This window comes from Pipistrellus kuhlii, unplaced genomic scaffold (genome assembly GCF_014108245.1).
Source record: "Pipistrellus kuhlii isolate mPipKuh1 unplaced genomic scaffold, mPipKuh1.p scaffold_m20_p_24, whole genome shotgun sequence".
Lineage (NCBI taxonomy): Eukaryota > Metazoa > Chordata > Mammalia > Chiroptera > Vespertilionidae > Pipistrellus > Pipistrellus kuhlii.
In genome coordinates this window covers 261,776-282,283 of record NW_023425523.1, presented here as the reverse complement: position 1 = coordinate 282,283, position 20,508 = coordinate 261,776, and the positions used below count along the sequence as shown (strand labels likewise).

The following is a 20,508-nucleotide window of genomic DNA, read 5'->3' as shown; positions in this document are numbered from 1 at the left end:
AGGCGGGGGGAGGGTGAAGGAGAGAAGATGAAGAACATGACCTGAAGCTCCTGGTCCCAGAATGAAGAGACCCATGGAACTGACAGGAACCCAACCTGGAGCCTTGAGTCCAACCCAGTTAACCAGGCCCAGGGAAGCCCACCTGGACCAGCTGCACCCTGTCCACCTGCAGAACCACGAAGGAGAGGATAAATGTAGATATTATCTCCTGAGACTATCGGTGTTTGTTTTGAGGCATGATTGCTGTTTTGAGGCATGATTGAAGTAGAACCCTGTGTAATACACATACACCTGTTGCCCTCATAACAAGCTACTCATTCATATTAATAACAGGAAAGGAGCAAAGGGGAGGCCAGACAGAATAAGCAAGGTCATCTGGGCAGCCTCACCAGGAAGCTGCCACTTGACACTCCCCAGGGACCAGTCTATTCCCTGGCAATCACTGGGGGAGGGCTCCACAGAAGATGGGCACATGTGCAGTGAAGACATGGTGATGGAGGAAAGGGGCTTGCCTGTCAGTCTAACCTGGGAACAGACATCATTGGCTAAAAAGATGCACCTCAATGCAAGCCCATCAACATTTGGGAATACATAATCACCAGAATTCTCTCTCTCTGGTTGCTCCTGCTCGCTCTCCTGTTTCTTCCTTGCTAGTGACCCCTGCTAGGCTGCTGTGTGATCCTCGAAGCTGAAGGGAGCATGGCCATGTAGACCCACACGCTATGGACTGCAGCTGGGAGCACAAGCTCACCAGCCAGATGCTGGACTGGGCGGGACTGAGCCAATATGGAGCAAGATCTCTGGGAATGGTTGAATCCTGGTTCTGCTGAGGATAAAATGGATCTTTTCATGCAGGACAGAAAGAGATGGGCCCTTGGAAACTCAGCAGTTTAATTCCACAGAAATAAAGCTTTCTGCAGGGTCTCGTCCTCCTGTGGGGCCTCAGGAAATGTTTATTCCCCTGTCACCCCAAGAAATCTATTCCAATAAGCAACAGGTGGAGACACCAATCACACACCCAGAGCAAAGTTAAGGTTATTATCATTATATTTTATAACAAGTGCTTTCCAAGAGGGACTTTGCACTTTTGCTCCTCCTGAGCAAGCGTTCTTTCCCCTGCCTTTCCTCCAGATCAGAGACTCACCTGCAGTGAAGACCTAAGGAGTGCCTCTGTTCTGTGGTTTTCAGCTGAAAGTGCCAACTGTAAGTGGGGGAGTGGGTAAAAGCCAGTCCCAGATCTCTTTCGGAGAGAGGCTGATGATCTGGGTGAGCCTTCAGGTGAGGACACAGTGAGATCTTGTTGGCAGGGCAAGGTAAGGCCTGAACTCAGTAATTGGTCGGAGGGAGACAACCAAAATGAGTGAGCTTGACACCTGCACGTTCCTAAGAACTTCCTGTGGTCATTGAGGCCTCTGACAGGCTCTCCTGCTCCTCTGTGGGAGTGTGTTCTAAGAGATTCTAAAAGAGAGGTGGGTACTGAGCCCAGGTTCAACTGCCTGCCACTGGAAAGACCACATGGGGATCCTGGGACTGGTGGGAGGAATGTAGGCTTATTCTAGAGCCTGCAGCTTCAGAAGATGGGAGACTAAGCTTCAAAGACAATTGGACATGAGCAGGGGTTTAGTAAGGAAGATGAGAGGGGTAAGAATAATAAAGGAATAAAAAGGGGTGTGGTTGAGAGTTCTCCATTGAGGGTATGAAGTGCAAGCCAACACAGTCTGTTCAGATCAGTGCTTCAAGGTCAGGAAATCTCCCAGAGATGGAATGCCTGAAGGTTGGAGTCTGCTTTTCCTGAAGTTCCTAGAATTCTTAAGTAAACAGGCTGTTTATATGCACTCACATTTACAGAAATAATGTTAAAATAATGGTGGGGTAGGTTACAAGATGTGCAGCTTAAAGATTTATATGAAAATGTGTTTATTACAGAATTATATGTAATCTAGTATAATAAATGTGTAGTATGCTAATTAGACCTGACAGCCAAAGGACCTTCCACAGGACCTTCCTGACAAAGCCGGGGCTGTGAGGCCAGAGGGCTGAGGCAGCTGCTCCGCTGTGAGTTCTAAACCCCTTGCACGAATTTCGTGCACTGGATCGCTAGTATAAGTTATAATAAAAGGCCAGCAACCATAATGGCATAACAACCAGAAGGACCAGTTGCTATGGGGTGTATGACCACCTCTTGGTCCCTCCTCACAGCCCGCAGGTTTTGATCACTGGATGGCCAATAGAGAACCACAGGGCACCAGGGAGGGCAGTAGTGGGGACTGCCAAGTGGGCGGAATGATTGATCTCCTGGTCCTTCTCCTGGCCTGAAGGCTCTGATAGATGGCCAGATGGTGAATAAGGAACCAGGGTGGGTGTTGGCAGCAGTATGGGATTGGGGACTGGCAAACACATGAAAGATGGCCCTGATCTCAGGCTAGGTCTAGGGACTCTACCCGCACAGGATATCATGTGTGGGGCCTCTAGTTGTAATATTAAAATATGTGAGACAGCATACATGTACAACAGTTGAAGAATGGATAAACAACACATCGTCTGACAGCAGAGGGGTTTCCAATCCATATGTCTGTTGGCCATCTGTGCCTCCTCTTTATATAAATTTCTATTCAAGTCCTCTGCCCCTTTTTTGGGTATTGTTTGGGGTTTTTTTTTTGCTGTTAAATTGTATGATTTTTTTTAAAAAAAATAAATTTTGGATATTAACTCTGTATTGGATGTGTCATTGGCTAATATAGTCTTCCCTTCAGTAGGCTGTCTTTTTGTGTCATATGGTCCCATTTGTTTATTTATTTTCTTGCCCTTGTCTGAGGACACACATAGAAAAAACATATTACTGGCTATGGCCATACCACCCTGAACGCGCCCAATCTCGTCTGATCTCGGAAGCTAAGCAGGGTCGGGCCTGGTTAGTACTTGGATGGGAGAAAAAACATATTACTAAGAGGAATGTCATATGTTCATTTCCTCTGTTTTCTTCTAGTTTTATAGTTTTGGGTCTCACATTTAAACTTTAATTCATATTGTGTCTATTCTTATATTCATATATAAGAATAGACACAATATGGGGATAGTTATTGTCTTTATTCTTATGAATATAAGAATAGACACTTTCTTTGTAAGAAAGTGACCCAATTACTTTTTTTTTTTTTTTTTTGCATGCATCTGTCCAGTTTTACCAGCACCATTTTGAAAAGACTGTCTTTACTCCACTGCATATTCTTGCCTCCTTTGTCACAGATTAGTTGACCATGTAAGTGAGGGTTCTTTTCTGGGCTCGCTGCCTGTCCCACTGAACTGGGTGTCTGCTTATATGCCAGCACCATGGTATTTTTATTAATGTAGACACTGTTGTATAGTTTGATATCAGGAGTCGGATGCCTCCGACTTTATTCTTTCTCAGGATTTCTTTGGATATTAGGGGTTTTTGTGGTTCCATTTAAGTTTAGGATGAGTTGTTCTATTTCTGAGAAGAAGTTCATTGGTGTTTTAATAGGGATTGCACTGAATGTGGATATTGCTTTAGGCAGTAAGGACATTTGAACAAAATTAATCCTTCCAACCCATGAGCATGGTATATCCTATCATTCCACTTATTTGTATCCCCTTCGGTTTCTTTCTTCAGTGCCTTATAGTTTTCAGTCTATAAATCTTTCATTTCTGTGGTTAAATTTCTTCCTGGATATTTTATGCTTTGTGGGTAAACTTCTAAATGAGATTTTTAAATTTTCTCCTTCAGATTATTCATTATTGCTATATAGAAATGCAATCAGGTTTCTGATTTTCTACCTGCAACTGAACACATTGATTGGTTCTGATGTGTGTGTTTTTGGTTTTTTTTTGAAACCTAAGATTTTTCTATGTATTGATTTATCACATCCTTTGCAAATAGTAAGAGTTTTACTTCTTCTTTTCTGTTTTGTATACTTTCTATTTCTTTGTCTTGTCTGATGGCTGTGGCCAGGACTTCCAATACTATGGGAGCACAAGTGGTGAGAATGGGCATCCATGTCTTATTCCTGATCTTAGTTGTTAGAGAATAACTTTTCAGCTTTTCACCATGGAGTATTATCATAGCTGTAAAAAAAAATTATTACTACAAATTTGGGCCTAATTTGCAATTTAAATTGTTTCAATATTTTGGTATTGCAGATTTTATTATGATCAGTGGTCAGCAAACTGTGGCTCACAAGCCACATGCAGCTCTTTGGCCCCTTGAGTTTTTAGCAAATGCCAGCTTAAGAGGACCCTAATTAAGTTAATAACAATGTACCTACCTATATAGTTTAAGTTTAAAAAATTTGGCTCTCAAAATAAATTTCAATCATTGTACTGTTGATATTTGGCTCTGAGGACTAATGAGTTTGCCAATCACTGACTAAGATAAACAGCATTAAATATAAAGCTTTCAGTTAATGCCTGATATTTTTTTCTTTAGGAGTAAGTCCTGCAAGAGGTATTTTTGGGTTAAAGAATAAAACATTTTAAGGATATATCCAAAATATGTCCAGAAATATTTACATTCATATGTAGCAAAGTATGTGGTTCCCATTAAAATTATATAAATTTTACTTATTTTTATTTTGAAATACTAGTTGTTTATAATAAAGAATAAAGACAATAACTATCCCCAAAATCAATGGAAATATATTCCCCTCTCTTTCATTTAAAACTTGGAACGTTCAGATAATTTAGAGAGTGCAGGGAGCAGAGGCCTGCAGCTCCTGCTCTGAGTGCAGTGGGAGCCCCTGGAGGCTGAGGAGAGGTGAAGTGAAGGAACAGGAACGTGCGGGCTGTGGTGTGGAGCATAGATTGAGAGCCCCAGTGGAATCAGGACTCAGAGAGGGGGCTCCTGTGTTAATCAGGATGCTGGAGGCATGGACAGGCTGTCGCAGGAAGTGTGTGCAACTGGAAGCTTCTTAATTCATTGGACAGCAAACACCAGGACTTCTAGGTGGCCAGGGCCAAGGGACGTTACACTTAAGGTTCTTACTTTAGGGTAGTTTTTCCATGTTGGAGTAAAAGGTGAGGAGACTCCCAAGCAGACATTTGAGAGGAGACTCTGGGGTCACCAGTGATGATGGGTGCATGGGGAGTCGGCCCTGGGGAGGCTGAGGTCTCACGTAGATTCTCCATCTTCCTCCAGGTCCTCATTTCTACCCACTCCTTCTGCTGTCTCTCTGTCTGCACAACAGCCCACAATGGTGAGGACCCTGGCCTTCCATCTGCTCCACCTCCCAATCTGCCTCACCTTGGTCCAGCTGCTCATGCCCTGCTCAGGTAGGAGCATCTGCATTTATGTGCCTGGAGCAGTTACCTCTAATGCCCAGTCAGAACCTTGGACTCCTCCCCACACCTGGGAGGCCCATCCAGACTGTACACCTGTCAGGACTGAGTGCCTGTCTAGGTGTTTCTTACCTCACCCTCCCAGCCTGGGACACCCCTTTACCCCCTGGGACACCTCCACTCCCTCTGATGCAGCACCCCTTTCTGCCCACCAGCTCAGTTTGCTGTGGTTGAACCCCCTGAGCCCATCCTGGCCATGGTGGGTGAAGTCACTGAGCTGCCCTGTCACCTGTCCTCAATGATGAGCGCTGAGACCATGGAGCTGATGTGGGTGAGAACTGGACTCAGGCAGGTGGTGCGTGCATATGCAGATGGCAAGGAAGGAACAGAGATAGCAGACTATCGAGGGAGAACTTCGATTTTAAGAGAGAACATCGCTGAGGGGAAGGCTGCTCTGCGGATTCTCAATGTCAGAGTCTCTGACAGTGGAACCTACCAGTGTTATTTCCAAGATGGCGATTTCTTTGAAAAATCCCAGGTGGAGCTGAAGGTTGCAGGTGAGCCTGACGTTGTTCTGAGCTCCTTCTGTGGGGCCTTGGGCACAGGCCCAACCCCACCTCACAGACTTCTGCTTGCTGCTGTGGGTCAGGGAGACTGAGCTGCAGGGACATCACCTGTGCTGCCATGTCCTCCAAACAAGGCCCCAGGATCACACCAGCAGTTGGACAAGTTGAGTTTAGGATTAGTTTCAGTGAGGAGAACACACAGGTGTGGAAACATGTTGTCAGGGAGACTTGGTATAACATTTGGGCTGATAGGGAACTAGGGGAGGGTTTATGGAAGGAGGACTTCGCTCTGGATCAGATGCAGTCAGGAGGGTGTGGGTGTAACTGGTCACTCACAGCCAGAACAGGGGATGGTTGCTGGTTGCTGTGGACTGGATACTGTTCATGTTTATTCTGTGTTCAGACCTGATAACTGAGTGGTCTTCTTTGGTCCTGACCCATCATGGGGACAAAGCATCCTTTTTTGATGCTGCTGTTCCATAAAATTTTCATGTCCAACATCATTTCTCTTTCTCGGGGCATAGCTCTGCCTTGAACAAGAAGGAAGGAAAGAGGAAGGAAGGAAGGAAGGAAGAAAGGAAGGAAGGAAGGAAGGAAGGAAGGAAGGAAGGAAGGAAGGAAGGATGGGAGGGAGGAGGGAGGGAGGGAGGGAGGGAGGAAGGAAGGGAGAGAGGGAGGGAGGGAGGGAGGGAGGGAAGGAGGGAGGGAGGGAGGGAGGGAGAGAGGGAGGGAGGGAGGGAGGAAAGAAGGGATGGAGGGAGGAACAAAGGAAGAAAGGAAGGGAAAGAGGGGGGAAGGGAAGAGGTGGAAGGCGTGGAATGTGTGGAAGGTCCTGGATTTCTCTCTGAGTGGCCTCCTCAGCCAGCTTCAGTCCCTTCCTGAGACCACAGCTCCTCTGAAAAAATCCCTCCCTACAGGACTGGGTTCTTGCAAGTCTTCAAAAGGCTCCTCCCACCTCCCCTGGGTTAAGAGCTTAGGGACTGGTGGTCACAGCTCACTCTTCCTGGCCCTGGGTCACCTTCCTCCCATGTAGTCGTCTCCCTTCCACAACCACAATATAAAATTCCCTGAGTCCAAAGATCTGAAAAAGAGGCTGTAAATTCTAGATTAATGATATCAAGAGTTCACCGCGGTGACTTTATATCAGGACCAGAGTGGGATGCAGCAATACAATGTGTATATCCTCCCCTCCACCTGGCAAAGCCTCAAGCTCACACAGGACAGGAAGGATAGATAGGGGACGGGGCAATACCTGCCCAGATAAAGGAACATGACTTACATGCTTAGGGTGTTAAGGGGGTTCCAGGAAGCAGCAATGTTCAGGGGAGGGTTCCGGGTGTCTCTGAGGGGGTCCAAGGGAAGCAATGTCTGTTCTGGCCCAGATCCAGCTGGATCCAGCTCAAGGCTCAACAAGGGTCAGGCAGTGGTCACTCACGGAACATTCTCCCCAGCACAGCACACGTGGAAAACAGCTCCTTATGAACCCTGCCTGCGTGATCTAGTGGGGTGTGCCCCATCCTGATGGGACCCTCCCGGACACAGAGGCCTCCCCATGACTCAGGCTCCCTCTTCCCTCCCCAGCCCTGGGCTCTGATCTTCACGTTGACATGAAGGGCTATGAGGATGGAGGGATCCGTGTGGAGTGCACATCTGCAGGCTGGTATCCACAGCCCCACGTAGAGTGGAGAGGTGACGGGGGAGAGAGCTTGCCCGCCATGACAGCGCCTGGGGCTACAGATGGAGAGGGTCTGTATGCAGTCATGTCATCTGTGATCCTGAAAGGCGGCTCTGGCAAGGGGGTCTCCTGTGTCGTCAAAAACCCCCTGCTCAGCCAGGAGAAGACAGCCAGGGTCTCCATTGCAGGTGAGTGCCCGGCCCCACACTGAGCTCAGCTGTGGCCACTGGGAGAATGAGGCCTGACTGTCTGCTGCTGACCTGGGTCTGTGCAGTGAACATAAGGCTCAGAGCAGGCACCTGGGTGCCCTTTGCCCCTTGAAGCTGTTTATGTCACAGACATTTTCTGAGCATCCCAGCTGCCACCCACTGGGGCAGGCAATGGATGGGGAAATGGTAAAGGTCAGCAAACACCTGACAAAGTGGGGAATTATGTGCAGACACATACTGGAGAAAGGGCTAATCTCCTCAAACATAGAACAGCTCAGTAGAGAAATGAATGGTTCCCAGAAGGAAATACCTGGGAAAGGATGTCCCATCTCCCTCGACAGGAGATGTTCCCACCTGTGAGATTGGCAGCAAAGAAAACCATATTGTTGGTAACACTAATGGCAGGACTGTGGTGAGACAGTAACTCATTCATGTTTTTCTGTCAGTTGGTATATTTTTGTATAAATGGACACAGCTTATATTGGTGGTGGGGGGAGTAGAACAATCTTAATCCAAATTACTATTTATTGACCCAAATCCCAGTTCTTGGAATTTATCTGACAGAGCAGTTCAGGATTGTTTGAAATAACTGATGGACAAAGATATTTCTTTTTAAATATATATATTTTTATTGATTTCAGAGAGGAAGGGAGAGGAAGAGATAGAGAGAGGAATATCAAAGATGTGAGGGAATCAATGGTTGCCACCTGCATGCCCCACACTGGGGAACAAACCCACAATGCAGGCATGTGCCTTTGGCCGGGATTAAACCTGGGACCATTCAGTCCACAGGCCAATGCTCTAACCACTTAGCCAAACAGGCCAGGGCACAAAGTTATTTCTTAGAGCACCTGTTATAATAACAAAAGTCAGAGACAGTAGAGGCTGCCCTGTGGGAGGTAACACAGACATGATCTCCTGACTCACGATGAACTGAGAAACGAGCTGCAGATCATCTTGTTTACATGCTATCTATGGTGTAAGCAAGAAAAATAAGAAGTTTAATATATATATATCTTATTCAAATATATGTATTATATTTATATATATTTAGGGGGTTCCAGTTCAGTCATCATTATTATTTCAATGTAATGCAATTTTTTTTTATTGTCTAAAGTTTTACATATGTCTCCGTTTTTCCCAATTAACCCCACCACCACCACCCAGCCCTTCTCACCCCAGGCAAGCCCCCACCGCCCCAGTGTCTCTGCCCATTGGTCATGCTAATATGATTGCATACAAGTCCTTTGCTTGCTCTCTAACTCCCCACCTCCCCTGCCATTTGTCTCTGGATCTATTTTAGTTCATCACTTTATGTTGATCATTATATCCTACATATGCGTGAGATCATGTGATATTTATCTTTCTCTGACTGGCATGTTTTGCTTACCATAATGCTCTTCAGGCTCATCCATGCTGTTGCAAATGGTAAAAGTCCTTCTTTTTTATAGTGGCATAGTATTCCATTGTGTAGATGTACCACAGTTTTTTAATCCACTCATCTGCTGACGGGCGCTTAGGCTGTTTCCAAATCTTGAGCTACTGTCAATTGTGCTCTATGAACATAGGGATGCATATGTCCTTTCTGATTGGTGTTTCTGATTTCTTGGGATATAGCTCTAGAAGTTGAATTACGGGGTCAAATGGGAATTCCATTTTTAACTTTTTGAGGAAACTCCATACTATTTTCCATAGAAGCTGCACCAAAATGCATTCCCACCAGCAATGCACAAGGGTTCCTTTTTCTCTACATCCTTGTCTGCACTTGCTATTTGCTGATTTTGATGTTAGCCATTCTGACAGGTGTGATATGATACCTCGTTGTTGCTTTTATTTGCATCTCTCAGATGCTTAGTGACTTTGAGCATGTTTTCAATGTGTCTATCAGCCTTCTGTATGTCCTCTTTCAAAGAGTGTCTACTTAGGTCGGTCCTTTGCCCATTTTTTGATTAATTCCATCTGATCTATGAGTTATTTAGGATTGATGTTTCTTTGCTTATTCTTTGTTAGAGGATTTATTTATTGGTGTCAATAGGGTATTAATGTCCCCTACTATGACTGCATTGCTTTCAATCTCTCCCTTGATATCTTCCACAAGTTGTTTTATGTATTTGGATGCTTCTGTATTGCCAATATGCTCAATTAATATTTGACAAAGGAGCCAAGAGCGTACAATGGAGTCAAGACAGTCTCTTCAATAAGTGGTGCTGGGAAATTTGGTCAAATACATGCAAAAAAATGATACTAGATCACCAATTTATATCATATTTATTGCATGCATATGTGTTTATCAGAATTACATCTTCTTGTAGAATTGCTCCCTTTACTATTATGAAGTGGCCTTCCTTATCTCTTGTTATGACCTTCACATTAAGGTCTAATTTGTCAAATATAAGTATTGCTAACCCAGCTTTTTTTTTTTTTTTTTTTTTTTTTTTTGATTCATTTGAAAAACCTTTTTCCATACCTTGATCATCAACCTGTTTGAGTCCTTTGCTCTGAGATAAGTCTTCTGTAGACAGCAGGTATATGGGTCATGTTTTCTTATTCATTCAGCTACCCTATGTCTTTTGATTGGGTATTTAATCCATTTACATTTAAAGTTATTATTTTTAAAAAATATATAATTTATTGATTTTGTACAGAGAGGAAGGGAGAGAGAGAGAGAGTTAGAAACATCAATGAGAGAGAGTCATCGATCAGCTGCCTCTTGCACACCCCCTACTGGGGATGTGCCCGAAACCAAGGTACATGCCCTTGACCGGAATCGAACCCAGGATCCTTCAGTACCCAAGCCGACGCTCTATCCATTGAGCCAAACTGGTTTCGACTTAAAGTTATTATTAATAGGTATTTGTATGTCACCTTTTTATTCTTCACCCCTGTGTTCCCTCTTTCCTTCCAATTTCTTCTTTTGACAAAAAACCCTTTAGCATTTCTTGCATTGCAGGATTGGTGGTAATAAAGTCCCTGAGTTCTTTTTTGTCTGTGAAGCTCCTGATTTCACCCTCAACTTTTTTTTTTTAATATATTTTATTGATATTTTTTTTTTACAGAGAGGAAGGGAGAGAGATAGAGAGCTAGGAACATCGATGAGAGAGAAGCATCGACCAGCTGCCTCTTGCACACCCCCTACTGGGGATATGCCCGCAACCAAGGTACATGCCCTTGACCGGAATCAAACCCGGGACCTTTCAGTCCCCAAGCCGACGTTCTATCCATTGAGCCAAACCGGTTTCAGCTCACCCTCAACTTTGATTGATAGCCTTGCTGGGTACAGTATTCTTGGATTCAGACCTTGCTTTGCATGACTTTGTACATTTATTCCATTCCCTTCTGGCCTGATATGTTTCTGTTGAGAAATTAGTTGATAGTCTGATGGGAGATCCCTTGTAGTTAACTTACTGTGTCTCTCAGCAGCCTTTAAGACTCTTAGTTTGTCTTTGATGTTTGCCAATTTCATTATATTTTGCCTTGGTGTCATTCTTTTTGGGTTCATCTTGTTTGGGACTCTGAGCTTCTTCGATTTGTGTGAGATTTTTCTTCCCTTTATTAGGGAAGTTTTCTGTCATTTTTTCAACCAGCTTTTCTTTTCCTTGCTCAGTTTCCTTTTTTTCTAACACCCCTCTTTTTCAGATGTTCATGCTATCCCAAAGTTCCCTTACACTCTGCTCCTATTTTTTAAGTTATTTTTCCAGTTGCTTCTCTGCTTGACTATTTTTTCATATCTTGTCTTTTAGCTCACTGATGTTGTCCTCCACTTCTAGTCTACTGTTGATGCTTCCTCTTGTGTTGTTTATTGCAGTAATTCATTCTTCATTTCTTCTTGGTTCTTCATTTCCTCTTGATTCTTATACATATTGTTGAATTTGTATTCCACCCTTTTCAGCATCCTTATGATCATTGCTCTGAATTATTTCTCTGACAAATTGCTTGCCTCTATTTCATTTACTTCCTTTTCTGGTGATTCCTTACTTCCTTTTGAATGGGGCTGTTTTTTTTTTGTGTGTGTTTTTTTTTTGTCTCCACATGTTCCATCCACTCAGGGTATCTGGTTATGTAGTTTTCTCTCTCCTGCATTGACTTAAAGGCACAAAATACAACACAACAAGATGCAACACACAGGCACCAAACACAAATAAATTTATGATACCAATAACCCAAAATAAAGGGGACCACCAGAGAAAAGAGAAGTAGGGAGGGAAAGAGTGCATAAAATGATATTGAGAAAAGGAAAAAAATGTAAGAGAGAAAAGGAAGAGAAGAAAAAGAAGGGGGAAATATGTCTATATATATAGAAAACTAAAAAACAAAACAAAATACCACACAACTAATCCAAAAACTGAAAACAACAAACACTCAAACAACAAAATCCCAGATGAATCTGAAGAGGCAGAGCTTAGTTCTCTCTCTAGGTAATCTCTGACCTTTCTGTCAATGAATTGCCTCACCAGCTTTGTCTAATTCTCCAATTTTGGGTGGGTGTTATTCAATGCAGCTGTTCCTTCCATCTGTTCTGTGAGAAGGTGCAAGACCCCTCCGTGTATTTGTCCTACACCTTGTCTCCCCTGGACAATCTTTCTAAGAGCCCTCAGCCAGGGAGGCTGCAGTCTCCATGTTTGTGGGCTCCCAGCTCTGGGCATTGTGGTTGTAGGGTCTCAGAAGGCATCTGAGATCTCCCAATTGAAGGTAAGGCTGGGCTTCTGGTCACAGCTCCTCTCCTCTTCAAGATGGTGTAGCCTCTGCTGCAAAGCCTACTGCTCTGGAGCGATTTCAGCAGCAAAAGAGACTGTCCAGCCAGGAGAGCCTGGTCCACCAGTCCCCACAGTCATGTGGAATATAGCTGTCCCTCACTCACACATACAGAAACTTCCCCCACATCTATGCACTTTCTTATTGCTCTCTCACTCACACACTATCTTGCAGCCTACCTTCCCATAACTGACATCTTAGATCTCAAAGATGTCTATGTTTTTAAAATGAATAAACTCTCACATGGCCCTGACATCATATCAGGGATGCTAGAGCATTAATTGAATGATGTGCCATTTAGGACACTGAGAACAGATAGGCTAAGTCAGTGGTGAGCCACATGCGGCTCTTTGGCCCCTTGAGTGTGGCTAATTAGGGTAATCTAATTAAGTTAATAATAACATACCTATCTATATAGTTTAATATTTAAAAATTTGGCTCTCAGAAGAAATTTCACTCATTGTGCTGTTGATATTTGGATCTGTTGACTATTCGTTTGCCAACCACTGGGCTAAAGTCATTGTCTCAAGGTCACAGAGCTGCTCAAGCAAAAGACCCAGACTGTGACCCCATGACCTCCAACCCCAAAGGTCACCTTCTAAGTCAGCAGGTTAAGCTGCTGATGAGATGCTGATAAATGGGGAAGGGGTGGAGAGGAAATGCCAGTGACTGTGTGTACATTATATTTGAGCTATTTTCATGTGAGAGCCAGACATTAGGACACTGGTCTATGTGATGGGTAGAGTTATGGGCACATTGGGATGATAAATGTCCCTGCCCCTCTTGAGAGAACCCGTGCCCCTTCGAGCGAGCAGATGAGCTTTCCCTCCACAGGCCCCTTCTTCTCCAGAGCACAACCCTGGCAGGTGGCTGTGGGGGTCACCTTTCTGGCTCTACTGGTGCTCCTGGTTGGGGCAGTGATCTCAAGGTGGCGACAGCATAAGAGAAACCAGGCCTTGAACCAAGAGAAGGAGAGGGAGCGAACTGGGAAAGAAGCAGCACTGGGGAAAGAGCAGCAAGAGCGAAGTGCAAAAGGTGAGGTCTGGCTGCAGGTGGGTGGGACCTCCCCGCCCAAGGCCACCCACCCACCCACAGGTTCCCCCTTCCATCCCCATGACAGCATCTTCTTTTTCTGCTTATTTCCAGAAAGGATACAGGACGAGCTCAGTAAGTCCCAATCCCCCAGCACAGGGGTTCTGAGGTCCCGGGTTACCTGCCTCACTGACCTCTCCCATTTCCCCTGCAGGGTGGAGGGAGAAGCAATACCTGGCATGTGAGTACCGGGACCCACATCTGAGACTCTCTGCTGGGACGTATCTAGCCCCTTCCTCACTCATGACTGTCCAGGGGAAGGAATGAGGATGCTGATGGGGGAGGTCGGGCAGGGTTCCCTCCCTGAAGAAAGGGGTCAGGCTCTTTCCACCAGGCCAATCACACTCAGATATCCAGGGAACCCCAGAAAGGAGAGGGAAGATGGACTCAGGATGGCAGGTCCTCCCTCCCTGGCTGCTCTACAGGATCTATAGGCTGCTGAGAGGAAACCAGGAGAGAGAACATTCTCTGCAAGAGGAGGGGCTGCTGTCAGTTGTCCCAGATTTATCATAACTGCTGAAAAGTGGTGTCTGAAATTCTGTCACTAATTCACCTAATTATTTTTGGGAATTGTCAGGAAATCATGTAGATTGAAGTGGATGGATTTCAGTACACACATGTATACACATATGTACACGGCAAGCCTAGCCAGGTACAGGAGGAAGACAGTCACTTAATATGGCAGGGGTGCCTGGTCCACGGATAGCACCACACTCTGTGTATAGTAGGCCTCTCCTTCTCCCTTAAAGAAAGGCTTCTCATTGCCACACCTCAATGGCCAGCATCACTGCAGTTGATGGTCATTACGAAGGAACAGAAGGGGACTTTCACACAAGCCCTGTGAAGCTGAGGCAGATCTGACCATACAGCCGGCTCCTCAGTGACTAAGTGGCTCATGGGAGGAAACAGAATGGACATGCTGGGCACAGGGATGGTTCTCAGGTTGGCATGTCAGAGATGGATGACACAGGATGTCATCATGCTACTCAGAATAATGTGCTATTTAAAACTTACAAATTGCTTATTTCTGGGATTTTCCATTTAATATTTTTCTACTGTGGATGATGACAGAGGGTAACTGCAACTTCAGGAATGGAAATGATGATTAAAGGTGACTGCTGTTCAGACCCATACAGGACAGACCTGCAGGTGCAGCTGGGACAGCCCCATCGGTGCCTGCGGGACATTGGGTGCAGGTGACCTTAAAGAGGAGAGGGAGCAGGGAACTGAACAGGCAGAGAAGGGAGGAGGGGTCAGCAGGAGAGAGAGGAGAGGACTCAGACATGACAGGTGAGGTGACAGCCTGTCTTCCTTTGCAGATGACAAGGCTCAGGCCTATGGAGGTGAGTGACTCATGCTCTCTGGTCCTGGCACCTGTGTACAAAGCCCTTCAACTCTTTCTGTGCTGCTGAGGGATAATCAGAGCCTGCTCAGAGCTCATGTTCGGGGGAGGACCGCCATGCCTTTCTGCACATCCAGAGGACCTTCCAGCTACAGCATCCCTTCACCTGCTGCCACACACCCACACCTGGGAAAGGCCTGGCCCCGTCACCCACAGCCCCACCATGATGGAGGGAAGCCCACATTCTGAGAGCTTTTATGCCTCATCCTCAGTGCTGTGGGGGAGGAAACTAGATATTGGTGGGAAGGAGAGGGAAGAGGCTCAGTGAGGAGAATGGTGTGGGGAGTACAGAATTGATTATCTTTCCTTGCCTGTGTCTCCTTCCTTTCAGAGTGGAAGATGGGCCTTTACCAACCTGGTGAGTGAATGATTGTGTTCCCTGGGCCAACACACAGGGGCCTGGCTCCCTTTTCATTCTCCAGCTCTTCCCTGGGGGACATCGCGGTGGGTGGCATTAAGTCCCTACATTGTGCCCATGTGCCTCCCAGAGAGCCAGGGCCAGCTGCTAACCCTGGGCTTCCCCAGGTCTGTGTGGGAAGGAGGAGGCATGAGGGGTACATTTGGGGCAGGGGCAAGAGGGAGATGAAGAACGTGATCTGGCCCAGCTGATGCCCCTCCTTCCCTGAGCCTCCTCAAGGTGTGCCATGTCTCTGAGTCCCTTTGAGATGATGGTGGTCATTCCTACTATGTGACGATGGCGGTAAGTCTAGATGAGGTGATGAGTGTGTGTTGGTCAAAAGTCTAAGAGGGAAGCCATGGCCTGTTCATAATGGGTGTGTGTCTGACAGTATGACCACAGTCAGGAGAAGGTTCTTAAGAAGTAAAACTGATGTAGGTGACTCCTTATTATTATAACAGACTGTTATGGAGTCATTTATTCACAGGCATGAGGGAGTGGACCAGACAGACTACATGCCAATCTGCACAGGCTTGTTATAGTACATTGTTTTACAGTACAACTCAGGTACTAATGATTGAGAGGACAAAGGGACAAGGAGTGTGGCAGCACCAGCCATCCCTCCTATGGTCTTGTGGTGGGTGGTTCTTTTTAAGGGATACCATCACGTTTGGTATTGACCTCCAATGTCATGTCATTCTAGTGTTACTAACAAAACTGTTTATGGCTGCATTTTATGGAACACACATCATCATCACCCTGAAGGCTTTGGTGTTACTGCTAAGGACAGTGAGTTTGGTCAAAGGTCACAGCATGAAAAGATAAACGAAGTCCCAGACACAGTGATGAAATTTGTTTGATTTAGCCACATCTACCCAGTGATTACAGAGGATACAGGGAAAAACCTACTTCCGGATGCTGGGGTGGTATTAAGGGAAACCACAAAGATGAGCAGTGCCCCAGGCTCACAACAGTGGGAGCTGTCACCACCCCCAGGCCCCAGGCAGAGGGATGGAGAGCAGTCACTGGACGCTGAGGAGGCTAGGGCTCAGGGAGAGGCTGCCTGAGAGGAGGTGTGCTCTGCTGGAGCATCTCCATCACAGGAAGTGGGGAAGTCGGGGCTGTGCCTCTCTTTCTCTCCCTCCAGTCCTCAGCCAGGACCTGCCCTTGGCCAAAGCCAACAGGTGACCAGAGGCAGTGAGCCTAGTGATGCTGCCCAAGGAGGACGGATTCCTGGGCAAAGAGGAGGGGCAGGTGGGGAGTGAAGGTCACCTAGAGCCCAGCATGGCCCCAGCACAGCAGAGACCTGGTCGCTATGATCACACCACATGCTACCTGGACGCTTGGCCTTGGGCTAAGTGAACCTCACATTCTGTGTTGCTGTACTCTAAAGATTAGTACTTTTACTACCATTTTACAGACATCACATTGAGACTTGTGACATTACATAGTGTGTGTGTGTGTGTGTGTGTGTGTGTGTGTGTGTGAAAAGAGACCGGGCAGAAAAGAAAATCATCCAGCTCAGGAGGGCAGAGCAGGGTCTGGAATTGGAATCCATGTGACTGTGCAGCACAGGTGGGCTCAGTCCTTCTGGGGAGGAAACGGAGGAAGATAGAAGGAAGGGGCCACTTGAGATGATGGGTTAGGCAGACCCCAACCCTCCTCACACTCCCCTCCTCACTGAACACCAGGCCCTGTGGTTTCTCTTCGTTTTGCTGAGGGTCACACTCAGGGCAGCAGGGACCCCCGGCTTTGGGCTTGGGTCTCACCAGCCAGACCCAAGCCTTGGAGCCTGAGGCTCTCAGGTCCGATAAACATGGCTGACTCCTCACCATTGAAACTCTCTGCAGCGGACGTGACTCTGGATCCCGACACTGCGCATCCCATCATCCACATTTCTGAGGACCAGCGAATCTTGCAGTACAAGACATGGCAGAGCCTGCCAGACAACCCCAGGAGATTTCAGTACTGGACCTGTGTGCTGGGCCGTGAGAGCTTTAAATCAGGCAGACACTTCTGGGAGGTGGAGGTGGGGGACAGGATACTCTGGCATTTAGGGGTGTGTAGGAATAACGTAGAGAGAAAAAAAGAGGTTAAAATAACACCCCAGAATGGATTCTGGACAATATCACGGTTAGGTGGGTCTGACTTCCATGCTCACACAGATTCCCTGAGCAAACTCAAAATTACCAACCCTCCTGAAAGAGTGGGGGTTTTCCTGGGCTATGAGAACGGGGAGGTCTCATTCTATGATGCCATCCATGGAATCCACATCTATACCTTCCCACAGACTACCTTCTCTGGGCCTCTCTTGCCTTTCTTCAGGATTTGGTCAGAGGAGCCCACTGCCTTGACCATTTGCCCAGCATAAGAAGGTGTGGGGAGTTCCCTTGTGTCTGACCCACTGCCTGGCCCTTCCCTGGAGACTCCAGAAGCCTCAGGCTCAGCTGATGGCAATGAGGACCCTCAGGCAGAACAAAGATCTTTGCTTCCCCATGCCCAGCCCTGAGCTGAGGGCCTGCTTAACAGAAAAACCTCACAGCAGGAACATATTTACTAAAAACTCACTGAGTGAAGCACTTCATTAATATTCTTTCAACTTTTCGACATGACAGATGAGGAGACCAGGGTGCAGGAAGTTAATTAACTTTCCAAGGTGACTCAGCTCCCTTCCTGCCACCATAGCTCTCACTCACAGATACCTTAGAATGTGTGGGTGCTGGGCTAAAGGCTTCAGGTGACTTTCACTCACCAATCCTCACAGCACCCTGTGAGGTGGCCGCATTGAACGTGTGGAAAGGGAGGCAGGGCCCAGGGAAGTGACATGTAATTCATGCAGGAAGCAGTGCTGCTGGGAGCTGTTTGACCTCAGACCCTCCCTCCACCTCCAGTCTGTTCCTTTGCAGCCAGTTGTTCCTGTTGGGCAGGGTCATGGGCAGCCTGAGGTTCCCTTTTCTGGGCCCCAGGGTAAAGGTCACTGTAAGTGACTATGAAGACCACACCCACCTTGTTCCTTCAAGGGGGACTGTCAGAGCCATGGCCACTGCTCCATTGGCTGGCTGGCCATGATGACGTCGTCCACAGAAGGAATTCACAGTGACCACACCACAGGGGCCTGAGAAGGGACCAGAGACCATACTCATCACCAGCTTGTGACCTGTTAACATGAAGCCCAACCAACCCCCAGCTTCATCCGTGAAGCTCACATGTGAGGCATGAATTGGGGAGGGAGCCAGGTGCACTGCAGTGGACTTTTTCTCACACTGTAGCCCCATCTCCAGGAAAGGGACACTCCACGCTGAGCCTGTGTTGATGTTCCTGGAGGTTCTTTAACTGTTGGGTCCTGGGGAAGAGCCACTCCATCACCATCACTGTGATTGGTCACCACTGTGTCCCCTCCACCAAGCAGGTGGTTGTCCGGTTGCATTTGTTAAATAAATTGGTGAATAATCTTCTCTCTGCAAATGAGCTTCCTCTAGATGTTCACCCCACAGTTTACCCACAACATCTTCACAAAATCCTTACTGTATTAGCTGTGTATGCTGCTGTAATAAAACCACAAACTTCATGGCCCAATGCAGGACAGATTCCTTTCTTCACATTTCTGTCGGTGAGAAGCCCAGTGTGGCCATGGCCGGGCTGACACCCAGGTGTCTGCAGGCTGGGGTTCTTTCTGGAGGGTCTAGGGAGCAGTCTGGTTCTTGCTAATTCTGGATGTTGGCAGAATTGAGTTTCCTGCAATGGAGGGACCGAGGGTGCCATTCCTTGCTGGGGGTCAGAAGAAGCTGGGAACCCTCCAGGCTGGGAGCATCCGGAGTTGTCCCAGGAGGCAGATGTGAGGGAACAAGTCAGGTGAAGGCAATGGCCAGGGGACCAGAGTCCAGTCCTGGAATAACTGCTGGTGGAACTGTTGCCTGTGTGCTGACTGCAGTGTCGAACTTAGAAGGAAATTAGCGGTCTCCAGAGAACGCATTGAGGCACAGGTGGGGAACGCTGTGAAATGTTCCATGGGAAAATTATTGTAGGAGAAATGCACACAATGATCCGATTGAGGTCTGTGGGCCCAGGAAGAGAGCATCGGGTGGGCGTAAGGGTGCTGGGCTCACCAGTCATCATCTGGCCTGCCATGGCCTGCAGGCACGAGTGCCACCTCTCAGGGAGAGGCTTCCTCCTCCCAGCCTCCTGTCTCACTCCCTGGTTTCAGAGGCACAGGCCTCCATGGCAGCTGCTGGCTCTGTTCTCTCCTCGCAGCCTTCCCTGAGTTCCCCACCTGCCAGCTGCTCACCAGCCCCCAGTCCCCCACCAGCCCAGCTACTCTGAAGAGATTCCTGGGCTGGGGGAAGGAGTGCTTACATTCATATCAGCCCCTGTCCACTTCCAACCACAACCACACACACGTGTACCTGAGCCTCTGTCTTCACAGCAGCGACGCACAGTCCGCAGGGCCTGGCAAGACTGAGGCACAAACTCCATTTTCTCCAAAGGAAAGGCCGGCTCTGGCTGAGCGGCAGCCCCTGAGCCAGGAGGTCACCCAGCCCCCCGTGCCCCCAGCCCCCCAGCCTCCAGCCTCCAGCCTCCCAGCCCCCAGGCCTCCATCCCCCCAGCCTCCATCCCCCAGCCCCCCAGGCTCCCCCCCTCCTAGCCTCCCAGCCCCCCAGCCCCTCAGCCCCCGCTCCCCACCCCTGCTGGGGGAAGAGGGGGAGTTTTCCTCCCCGCGGGTGGGATGGTTTGCTCCTGGTCGTGCCTGAGCCCATGAGCAGGTGACAGAGGGAACAGTCAGTCCCTCAGTTCGACAGGTGCCTGAGGGCTCCGCGAGGGAGCCCGTGTGGGGGCGGGTCCCGGAGAGGGGCTTCCAGGGGTCTCCGGGCCCACCTCAGGGCGCACAGCGGAGGGAGTGGGATAAGGGGGAGGGGGAGGAGAGGGAGGAAGAGGAGGGGAAGGAGGGGGAGGAGGGGGAGGGGGAGTAGGGTGGAGGGAGAAGGAAAGAGGGGGAGGAAGAGGGGAAAGGAGGGGGACAAGGAGAGGGAGGAGGGGAGAGGAGAAGGAGGAGAAGGGAGGGTGGAGGGGGAGGAGGAGGAGAAGGAAGAGAAGAAGGGGGACAGGGAGAGGGAGGAGGGGAGAGGAGA

General features: G+C 47.8%; 1 protein-coding gene across 1 annotated transcript; it reads left to right on the top strand.

Annotated features, from left to right (window-relative positions):
* The first annotated feature begins 1,050 nt into the window (after positions 1-1,050).
* Positions 1,051-18,834, top strand: BTN3A3 (butyrophilin subfamily 3 member A3). Its single transcript, XM_036453177.1, is given in 10 exon segments — positions 1,051-1,203; positions 5,150-5,283; positions 5,505-5,846; positions 7,437-7,718; positions 13,326-13,526; positions 13,638-13,658; positions 13,738-13,764; positions 14,903-14,926; positions 15,317-15,343; positions 17,233-18,834. Coding segments are annotated over 9 exon segments (1,662 nt in total). The 5' UTR covers positions 1,051-1,203; positions 5,150-5,204; the 3' UTR covers positions 17,892-18,834.
* The last annotated feature ends 1,674 nt before the right edge of the window (positions 18,835-20,508 follow it).